We start from the raw sequence: 11,796 nt of genomic DNA, 5'->3' as shown, positions 1-11,796 counted from the left end.
GTAATTAATCTCATTGTTATTATATCTAATGGGATGTTAAATTGTTATATTATCATGATTACATAGTGTGTTAATATATCTTAATACGATATATAAATATTAAGACGTAATTACAACGATAATCGTTACGTATATATATCATTTCGAAATCCTTAAGTTAGTAGTCTCATTTTATGTATATAGTTCATTGTTAATATACTTAATGAGATACTTAATTATCATTTCATCATGTTAAATATATATATAAGTTCATATATATATTATCATGTTATTTACAAGTTATAACGTTCGTGAATCATCCGACAAGTTGGGTGGTCACACGTTTACATAAAATTCGTTTCAATTAATCAAGTCTTAAAAAGTTTGATTGCTTAATATGTTAGAAACATTTAATCATGTAAATATTAATATTGTTCAATATATATAATCATGGAAAAATTCGGGTCATGACACAACCACAACAACCTATGCCCATCACTCTCCGTTCTCTCTCTCTTATGCAAGTAACACTGATGACCTTTGTTCTTTTCTGTTTCTACTGCTTCTTGATCGAATACAACCTAACATCCCACCTTCGGTCTTCTAATGGCTGTTACAATCGAGTAAAATTGTTACAGTTCGAGGATGATTGCTTATGTAGGTGTTCATAAAAGGAAAAAAAAAGAAAAAATAAATATGGCCGACAGATATACCCACTTGTTTAATAAAATAAAGAGAATTGAATGGTTACAGAATTCTAGTCGGACTATGAGCTGTATTGAAATTATCGGGCCAGTTAAAAACAACTTTATTTAATTGGGCTTCTTGTTAGATTAGACTTTGATGCAACTTGGGCCAAACAAATGATAAATGGACTGCAAAGGATAGTTGGGTTTGTAAACTGGGAAACTGTTCTCTTTTTCTCTTGTTGCCATCGAGGCCCAACAGAAATGCCATTAAGAATTATGAGATGATGATAAGATAATGAATTAGATGATGATGATCACGTGGTTTATATAGAAAAAGATGAAGTGATTAGTTAAACGTGCGGATTATATAATTTAGTTTGTGACATAAAACAGATAAATAGAAACAGATGGATGGTTGGGTATTGTATTGTGTTAAGCGAGAGGTCTTGGGTTCGAGCCCGGGCAGTGGTGTTTCTTTTTAAATGCTTGTTTCTTCAAAGGTTATATTCTATTTTTATTATTATTATTTTTATTATTATTATTATTATTTATTGTTATTATTATTATTATTATTATTATTATTATTATTATTATTATTTTTTTTTTTTTTTGTTGTTGTTGTTGTTGTTGTTGTTATTATTATTATTATTATTATTATTATTATTATTATTATTATTATTATTATTATTAAGTATTAAGTATTAGTATCATTAAGTATTATTATTATTATTATTATTATTATTATTATTATTATTATTATTATTATTATTATTATTATTATTATTATTATTATTATTATTATCATCATCATCATCATAAGTATTAGTATTATTATTAGTAGTATTATTATCATTATAGTTATTAATATAAATAATAGTATCATTATTATTATTAGTAAAATCATTATTTTCATAATTATTATTATTAGTATTCACTATTATCAAAATTAACATTTTTATTAAAAGTATCACTCTTATTAAAGTTATCATTTTATCATTAATATTAAAAGAGTACCTCGCAATGGAACCAAATGTTGATGACTTCGTCCAGATGGATTAGGACGGGGTGTGACATGTTTCTCAATTTATGTCCTTTCCGAGGTAACAATAATTTCGGTATTATCACATAGTTTTATCATTCATAAATATGTATAAACATGATTTTGAGTTCATTTAGTTGAAAATTTTTCAAATTTTCACAAAATTTTTCAAATTTTCACAAAATTTGGCAATTAAACCAAATGTAAACCGGAGAGAATTTATAACCCTTTCCCACACTTGAGATCATGCAATGCCTTCATTTGCATGAAATCAGACTATAATTATAAATTCATGAGGTGATTAGTGTAGAAAAGTGATTAAAAATACCCAGTTTGTAATTACTAAGCTCGTCGAATGATAGATGGCGCGCCTCATCGTTCATTCCTTTTGTTGTAATTTCACATATGTTTTGCGTTTTATCGTCAAAATTAGTAGCTTTTGCTGAACTTAATGTCAGTCTTTGAAAGTGCCCTGTTTTACCCTGTTTTACATAAGATAAACTACAAACATATATATACATATATTATTATTATTATTATTATTATTATTATTATTATTATTTTTTTTTTTTTTTTTTTTTTATTTTGCATACTTTAGATCAATAATATTAAAATAATGATAATAAAATTTTTCGCCCCGCCTTCGAGTAAAGCAATTTCGGTTCAATGACCTAGTCTTTAACTTACGACGAATTTTAGAAATCATTTTTTAAACTTAATGAAATAAAGTAAATTTTGTTTTAAATTCACACAAAACTTAGATTTAAAAAATGCATATTAATTTTATACAAAACCTACAAAACAAAAATTCAGAATGGGGGATAAAACTAGTTCTTTAGTGTCTGCTAGTGAAAAAGACCAATCGGATTCCATTCTCGAAATTACACGAGAACATAACAACTAACTCTAGACAGCATTTTCTTTTTAGAACATTTGAATCTCCCCACACTTAGGTAGCTGTGGTGTCGAAATTGTGATTAACTTCATCGTTAATTTTTCTTGGACCATAATCAACTTGCATATCGGTGACTTTTGCTTTAAGCCATTGGTCGGATTCCTGTGTAATATCCAAAAATTCAACTAGTTTCGCCTTTTCTTTAGGCGATAGATTGGATAATAATAATAATAATAATAATAATAATAATAATAATAATAATAATAATAATAATAGTAGAGTAATATAAAGAAAAAATAATTAATAATAATAGTAATGATAATAATATAATAAATAAATAAATAAATAAACAACAAAATAAAAAATAAAACAAAGAAATTGAAGGAGCGTGGAAGTTTTTCAAAGCTTCTTCAATGGCGATCCCATCTTCACCTTTGATATTTTCATCATCTCTCCATCTATACAGCCATTAATGCGGTTAGCTCAATTAAGCTACTCATTTAATGCTTACACCTCATCAACCTACCCACTTCTAAAACCCTAATTCACCACCACTCACCCACCTTTTCCCCATTCTCCAGATGGACTTCGCCGCCACTAACCACCATCAATTTCACCTCAATGTCCACGTCATCACCACCATTACCACCACCACCACCACCGCCGCCGCCACTACAATCGATCTCCTCACCTACTCATTACTACCTTACTAACCTCGGTCTCGGTTACGCAATTGCAATCGCATTCGGTTTTCTCGTTCTCTTATCATCTCTCCTTCTCGCTTCCTACATCTGCTTCCGTCACCGTTACCGTAACCACTATCGCCAGAACCCTAACGATCACGGCGTTATTTTGCCTAGTATAATTTTCGTTGACGAAACGAATAACGATGATGAAGAACAAAACGCTGTCGTTGGACTTGATCAAGCGGTTATCAATTCGTACCCTAAGTTTATCTACACGAAGGAGATGATTAGCGATTCTGTTTGTGCGATCTGTTTGTGTGAGTATAAGGAATCGGAGATGATGAGGATGTTACCGGATTGTAAACATTGTTTTCATTTGATTTGTGTTGATGCTTGGTTGAAACTTAACGCCACGTGTCCTGTTTGCCGGAGTTCGCCGCTTCCGACGCCGTTGTCGACTCCGTTGGCTGAGGTTGTTCCGCTTTCTCAATACTCCGATGGTCGTCGTCGGAGGTGATTGGTTGATCGATAGGACCGAAGTGGTACCAGATCTAGGGTTTTGTTTTGTAATTTAAGTGGTGGTGAAGTACTCCATAATATCATTATTGATTAATTGTGTAATTTTTTTTTTAGATATTAGGGTTTCAGCTAGTAAATTTGGGATTGTTTTTTTTTTTGTTTATTGTGATATTGTGATTGTTAAAATCTCCCTGTTCTGGTTGCAGTTTCGAGCTTTGATCTGATCAATAACAATTTGAAATTCCCGATATATAGTACTATATTATATTTATTATAATTAATAATTATATTATATTTTTTTCTGTATAAACTCACTGGGCTTGTTGAACAGGTGGAAATGGAGGTGTTGATGAAAAGTTTCTGTGACCATGAATTTTGAAAAGTTTGAGCTTTATGATCTTAAGCAATCATGAGAGTTGACCAGCTTTATTCATTTTCTGGTCAAACACACTACAGTACTTTTCACTATTATCATAGTTTGTTTTTAACTACCAGTGAAATTGTGATTGAAATTCACATTATGGTGTTATGCAACTTTTGGTTATTTGGATTTTGATGGTGCAGTTTATGCAGATCATACATTCATACCAGAACGATATAGAGGAGGTGGATTCAAGACCTTGCTAACATCTATAGATTACAGTGTACGTGCGGAATTTATGTATACTAATTTGCGATTGTGATGTTCTTTTTGGTGAGAAAATTTTCTAATCCATGATTATTTGCTAACAGCACCTGCTAGACAAATATGAGGCACAATTTCTCTGCAACCCAGTTTACGTTTTATAACAATGTAGTCTTCATGTCAGTGTAATTTGGGTGTTTGGATATGCTTTTTCTAAGTGATTAATGTGTTACAATAAAGTATGAAGTCTAGACTAAATGCAGTCTTGTTGAATCACCTCCCCCTTTATCAAAATCTGTTTAAATTTGACCCTAAAACAACAGAAGTTCAAAATCAGAAGCAAATTTGCCAAACAGTGAACTTCACAGCAGCACATCCAAACTCCTTAACCAGAACCAAGGTTGAAAAGCACGCGAGACGGTCGAAACGATCGAGAAGGACATTGACTTACGTTGGCTTTTATATACATAAATATATACTCCGTACATACACATATTTTAAAGCCAAAAAACCTTCGTTGACAAGTTTGTACCTATAATTGCTATTATCGTTAATATAATACAAAAAAGTAACACTAAGCTACGTCAATTTTGATCGATTTGATCGACTATTGACCGATTTTAAAAGAATTTTTCACTTTTGACCGTTGTTGACCCGACCTTTCCGCATTTGAACCAACTTTTGACCATTGACCGACTTATTAGAAGACGGTACGGGGTCGAGACGTGCTAGCCACAAGAACGCCGCAACGGGCATCGCAACGGATGTAACGGACGTCGTTTACAACTTGTGATAATCCAGTCAAATGCCCAAATATTGTGCTTGCTTCCAGTTTGTTTCTAACAAGTGTTGACTGTTGATGCACTGAATCCTTCATTTCTCGTGTCAGGTAAGATCATCCTTTATTTACGCATCAGTCTATGACTTTTTCAGTATATATATTTATTCTAGTATTTGGCATCACTTGTGCTACATTTCATGCTTTGAGTTTCACATTGTGGGTACAAAACTGTGATGACCCAGAAATTTCGACTAAATTTAAACTTAATCTTTGTATGATTAACATATCCGACACGATAAGCAAAGTCTGTAAAACTGAATCTCAAAATTTTTGAATTACTTTTATATATTTAAATACCTTCGGTTGTTTTCGACGATTCGCGAACAATTATATGTAAAAAGATACATATATACTATAACATGAAAAGGTAACAATGTATTAATTGTTTGATACCGTACATTAAACTTATTGGTTTAAATATCTATTTGAATGTATATGATAAGTTGAAATATTTATTATTAAAATTTATTTATAAATAACTTCCAATGTGTATTTAAAAACTGATTTATGTATATTAAAAAGATATATACATATATATAATAAACGATAGTAACATTCGTTTATTGATTCAATTGATATTTAGATAAGTTAACTAAAGCGTTTAAGATGAACCAGTTAAACACTAATTTGTTACAGTGTTTTCAAATTGCCACATTACTCAAAATGCTACAGTGTTTTCGCAAATCACTATTTGCTACAGTGAAATTGACTTTGCTACAGTGAATTGCTACAGTAAAATTTGACTTTGCTACAGTAACTTTGCTACAGTAAAACACTATTTTAAAATGTATTTTTAACAAATAACGAGACGATGATTTATAGAAGTAAATGACCAAAATACTCGAAAGTTTAAGATATACTATGAGTGGTATAGTTTATGGATAACTTAAGGCTATATCTTGACAAAGGTACGTGTCACGAAACGTAAAATGCAAGTTTTCTCAGCGTACGAAAGGACATTCGAAAAACCAGAACCGGGACATAAGTCGAGTGATGACGTACGACTTATCGGAACAAAAATTACAAGTCAACTATGCACGTGAATTTAATATAATATATAATTAATTATTTAAATTATATATATTATATTAATATTTAATTATGTCGACAAGCTAGGAGCCAAAACAATGTGAGCTGTCCCTGGTCCTCATGCGAGTCGCATGACCAGAAGGCCATTTCCATGCGAGTCGCATGACTCCAGATTTCAGGCCACATCTATAAATTTCAGTGTTTTCGCTCGATTTAAATCACACACATACACAAATATATATATACTCCGTAATATTATTTATTATTTATTATTATTATTATTATTATTATTATTATTATTATTATTATTAATAAGATTATTATTAATCTTATTTTTTCTTATTATTATTAGTGTTATTATTTTTGCGATACAAAAATAATAATGTACAAAAAATATTACGACGGAGTGCTGTCCAAGTAATTTTCAAAATATGTTTTCGAGCGGGAAAGAGCTAAGGAAAATATGAGTTATTGCCAAGGAAATTATGGGTAATGTTCGGGGGTATTTTTGTGAATCAAACCTCGTGTTTATCATCTCCGATGCGTCTACGTGCTTTCCTGCAATATTGTATATCAATATTAAACTGTGAGTTTCATAAGATCCCTTTTACTCTCTACATTTTTGGGCTGAGAATACATGCAAATGTTTTATTAATCGATATACAATATTTATATGTGTGAGTTTCATTTGCTCCCTTTTTAATTGCTTTTGCAATCTATATTTTGGGGCTGAGAATACATGCACTTTATTTTAAACAATGGACACAAGTACATACTAAATTCTATACTGAGTTTGAACCGAAAATCCCTTAGCTTTGGTAACTAGTAACTGCCGGTTATAAGAACTGGTGGGCGCGAGTAGTAGTATATGGATCCATAGGGCTTGATATCCCCGTCCGAGCTAGAGCACTAGCCTTTTAACGGACGTATGCTATTTGAGAAGCGTACACGTTGGTTTGCGTGTATTATTAAGATGATTATACAAAGGGTACAAATTATATAAACATTAAAGTTTAGTTACCAGGGTGCTCAATTTTGTAGAACCGATTGATAAACGTTTCGAATGAAACAACTGAAATCTTGTGATCCACCTTTTATGTAAAACCTATTGATAAACGTTTTGAATAAAACAACTGAACTTTTGTAATCCACATTGATATACGGATTATGTGTAATATTAAAACTATGAACTCACCAACCTTTGTGTTGACACTTGAAGCATGTTTATTCTCAGGTTTCTAGAAGTCTTCCGCTGTTTGCTTATACGTGATACAAGATATGTGCTTGGAGTCATACATGCTATATACAAGAAACTTGCATTCACCAAACCATTACCATGTATCTTATTTTGACTGTATTGTCAACAGATGTATTATTGTAAACCATTTAAATGGTGATTGTCTATACGTAGGAATCATCAGATGTTAAAAACCTGGAATTTATATATTCATTTATGAAATACCTTTTCAAACGAATACAATGTTACAAAATGTATCACATAGAGGTCAAATACCTCGCAATGAAATCAATGAATGACGTGTTCGTCCATATGGATTTGGAGCGATCGTCACAAAAACTCATTGCTACATTTGTTTATACAAGACTTTGATTAATTAATGTTACTTACAGTATAATGAAAACATTGTTTATTGCTCTTATTCCATCTGTCATGCCAATTATTTATTGTTTAGATTTGAATATACTCCAATAAAAGCTTAGAACTTTGAGTCTGATTCAAAATTATCTTCAAACTATTACTTCAAATAATCAAAATCAATCCATACCCAAAAAGATGTGTATCTGATAATTTACAATAATTTTAGATTATTATTAAATTCGTATAACTTTATGTAACATTGAAGCTACTAAAAGCAAGTCAACGAATACTTTCAATTTTCTAGCTTGTCATTAAGTTTCTAGTCAAGTAGTGAAATTTAAGTTTTGGCAAATTATTGTAGTTTAGGTGGTTTATATGCGCTGTATCATTTTTGGGTTATTTTTGAATTCTTATTATGATTACGAAATGGGGAAAATGAAGTTAAGTATATTGACTGGAATTCGCAGGTGTGTTTTCATATTGGGTCTTTTTTCGCTTATTTGTATTATTTTCTTGAAATTCTACTCGTTAAAGCCTTTTCTGATTTTCGATACAAAATGCATATATGATACTAAACCGCAAGTTAATTATGCTCCTCAAATCGATATATTAAACACTGTTATCAAGAAAATCGAGCACGAAATTTCTGATGTTAGAGACTCGCATAACGATTCCCCGTACGCGTTGAAGTACGGGTCCTTTCTTTCAGACATTTTGGGCCTAATCGAGGCTGCAAAATCGGGTGGTCCAGAAGACGAGGTTATAACAGCCACAAACCGTTCACAACCTGTTCATATGTCACCTGATTTTTTCCTGACTGAAGAGATCCGAAAATATGTTCGGATAAAACCAAACAGGTTAGGAAAGCAAAACTTCATGGGAGCAAACGGGACGTTTACAAGCATAGGACATGCTTGTTTTTCAATGAAGGAAGAACTCGAAGAATATATGAATTATGATGTGGGTGAGATATGCAACGATGATTGGAAACTGGCTCAAAAGTTGATGGTGCATGGGTGCGACCCGTTACCAAGAAGACGGTGTCTTTCAGTCGCCCCAAAGTTGTACACTAAGCCGTTACCCACACCCGAGTCAATTTGGAGCCTCCCAGATGATAAAAACGTCCGATGGAGTCAATACAGATGATAAAAATTTTGCCGAGTCAAGGGTTTTTTCAAATGCTCAGATTGTTTCAATCTGACCCATCACGAAAGTCCAAGATGGGTCGTACCCGTTTACCCGGACCCGAACTCAAACTCGACTCCTGATTTTCGAATCACGGAAGTTCTTGATTTGAAGCCTGACGAAATACGTATCGGGTTGGATTTTAGTGTCGGGACGGGGACTTTTGCTGCTAGAATGAGAGAACATAATGTCACAATTGTCTCGGCTGCTTTAAATCTCGGTGCACCTTTTAGTGAAATGATTGCGCTTCGAGGACTTGTACCTTTGTACATGACTATTAATCAACGGCTCCCGTTTTTTGATAACACGTTGGATTTGATCCACACTACTCGGTTTCTCGACGGGTGGATCGATTTTGTGTTGTTGGATTTTGTACTTTATGATTGGGATAGGGTACTTAGGCCTGGAGGGTTGTTATGGATTGATAGTTTCTTCTGTTTAAAAGAGGATTTGTATGATTATTTGGAAGCCTTTAAGATGTTAAGGTACAAAAAACACAAATGGGTGGTTGTACCAAAGGTTGACAAGGATGATGATAGAGAGGTTTTCTTTTCTGCTGTTTTGGAGAAGCCTCCTAGGCCCTTTTAGTCACCAAGGTACAAGTTGTGATGCATGGCAAACAAGTTTTAAGGGACAATGTACAAGTTGTAACTTAAAATGTATTTAGATACGATTCAGTCATTTAGATTGATTATACATAACTTGCTTATCGTTTGAAATTCTTGGATATGTGATCAAACTTGTTTATTCGTCTATTTGATTTTGCGCTAACAAGTTAATGAAAAAACCTTTGCTGTTGTCATGACTCGTGATGCACGATGACTGTAATAGAAATATGTTTCTCTAAATGTTCTTGTAGAAAATTTTATTTTAAAACCTTACATTTAAGAGTTGATGTCTCATTTACCTTATATGTTTGGCTTGTCTTGGTTCTTTTGTTAAACCAAGTACAAATAAACTAGAAACAATGACATATCACACACAATGCTCCCAATCTCTCTGCCCGGATGTCAATTGTGTTGACAAGCTTTTAATCGATCATCCCAAAGTTAATGACTTGCTCTTAATCGAGCCCTTCTCTGCCTGATGATCAGATGATTACTTTCGATTCACTTGGCTTGCTATAAATGGTATCCCATTTAGGTATTTCTCTTCGATGAATATAAACGACATTGCTTCTAATTTCGGTAAAGTAGTTCATATTGATAGATCTTCATCCGAGTTATCTCAGATTGGGTTAGCGTTTGTTTTTGTTGAATTGAATTGTCCTCTGTTGATTGCAATGTGGAGAAGATTGCAATGTGGAGAAGGGGTTAGAAATAATTTTAATTCCGATTCTTTTGTCATCCGGGTAAATGAAGTGTCCAACTACTTGGAGCTCGATCGTTTCCATCTTAATGGTTTCCCTTCGGACCTCCTTTCTAAATCCAACCGCTCGGTTTGTTAGGTGATACGAGTCCGGAGGATGTCCCCTCGTTAACAATGATGAGCCGAACTTCTTTTCGACTAATAAGGAACCTCCTATTGTGATGGCATCGTATGACGATCATTATGGGGTCTATAATCAATCTGTAAAAAAAACACATTTGGCTCAGTTTAAATGCGTGAACGACACTAGCGAGGTTGTTTCCATGCCATATCGTCCAATTAATGGTTCGGAAGTTGATTGTGTTGGCCAACAATCGGACATACGAGGTGATGTTGGAACCAATGGAGATGGTTCGGGTCCTAAAGTCGTTGCGCCGTTTAAGTCTCCGTTAATTCAATCGACCCCAAGACCGCTTTACAAGGACATTTTGGTCGGGGTAGTTCTTGTTGATGTTCGAGTCGATTGATAGCCATGATCTTTCTTCCAACGATTTGTTTCCCGATTCTATTTTGCCCAATGATGATGGTTCTTGTAAACCTCTTATTTTTTCTCCAAGCCATCGGAGTTTATTGATGAGATTGATGTTGCTTCTCCTTCTGTTCCTGAGTGGTGTGCTTTCTAAAGTGGACTGTGGTGGGGATAGGCCCAACAATTGCAATGATGTTTCTATTCCTGGCAGTGTATGGACTCGGGTCCATAAGTACATTGCCTTTGGGGTCCAGTTCTAGTGTTGTTAAGGAGCCAACTTCGTTCGCCTCCGTTGCACCTTAATTCGCTAAACTTAATGGTAAGATACCTATGTTTGAGGAGGCGGATAAAGGAAAGAAATCAATGTCCAAAGAGGCGCTCGCGACGTTCGACGAGATGATGTACAACATGGCGGCCGAACCGGTTAAAGAAAATCTAATCAACTCAAGTGATCCGCCTAAGGAGCCGGTTAAATCTAGAAACCCAAAGAAAAATATTAGACCGGTACAAGGCACAGAGAGAGAAAAATTCGGTGGATTCATTAAGGATGTTTGATGTTCGAGATCGAAGGTTTCGTGCTGTTTGCTTTTTGGGAGATCTAGATAGTTTCAAATCTCGTCCACGTCTTGAAGATTGGTTATCCTCTATGTTTGTTTCTATTGTATGCGTTGCTTTTAGGTCGATTTGTCACACGTTTACTGTTGATTGGATCATGTTTAGAGTTGTGAACTTTATTTTGGTTTATGGTTTGTTTAGCTCGGTAATTCTTTCGTTTATATGTTTTAAAGGGTTTTCATCTTTTATGAAATCCTTTTCTATTTACAAAAGTTCTTCGTTTATTCGCAAAAAAAAAAAAAAAAAAAAAAAAAAAAACT

The 11,796-nt window shown here is 33.3% G+C and overlaps 2 protein-coding genes across 2 annotated transcripts; both read left to right on the top strand.

Moving 5' to 3' along the window:
* The first annotated feature begins 3,009 nt into the window (after window positions 1-3,009).
* On the top strand, window positions 3,010-4,049 carry LOC139853192 (RING-H2 finger protein ATL67-like). The gene has a single exon (XM_071842572.1). It carries the CDS (start codon window positions 3,224-3,226, stop codon window positions 3,803-3,805), a length of 582 nt encoding a protein of 193 aa, XP_071698673.1. The 5' UTR covers window positions 3,010-3,223; the 3' UTR covers window positions 3,806-4,049.
* A 4,276-nt stretch (window positions 4,050-8,325) lies between these two features.
* LOC139854050 (probable methyltransferase At1g29790) lies at window positions 8,326-9,672 on the top strand. The gene is made up of 2 exons (XM_071843375.1): window positions 8,326-9,031; window positions 9,086-9,672. The coding sequence occupies exons 1-2, from the start codon at window positions 8,326-8,328 to the stop codon at window positions 9,670-9,672; spliced, it is 1,293 nt and encodes a 430-aa protein (XP_071699476.1).
* The last annotated feature ends 2,124 nt before the right edge of the window (window positions 9,673-11,796 follow it).

Source organism: Rutidosis leptorrhynchoides, chromosome 6 (genome assembly GCF_046630445.1).
Source record: "Rutidosis leptorrhynchoides isolate AG116_Rl617_1_P2 chromosome 6, CSIRO_AGI_Rlap_v1, whole genome shotgun sequence".
Lineage (NCBI taxonomy): Eukaryota > Viridiplantae > Streptophyta > Magnoliopsida > Asterales > Asteraceae > Rutidosis > Rutidosis leptorrhynchoides.
The sequence above is the reverse complement of the archived record's forward strand: the minus strand, read 5'-3'. Positions and strand labels throughout refer to the sequence as shown.

Bases quoted from the DNA above. Each gene is read 5' to 3' on its own strand.
- LOC139853192 (XM_071842572.1), top strand. From the start codon at position 3,224: ATGTCCACGTCATCACCACCATTACCACCACCACCACCACCGCCGCCG.
- LOC139854050 (XM_071843375.1), top strand. From the start codon at position 8,326: ATGGGGAAAATGAAGTTAAGTATATTGACTGGAATTCGCAGGTGTGTT. The intron at 9,032-9,085 runs GTCAATACAGAT...TCAAATGCTCAG, and splicing joins TGATAAAAACGTCCGATGGA to ATTGTTTCAATCTGACCCAT.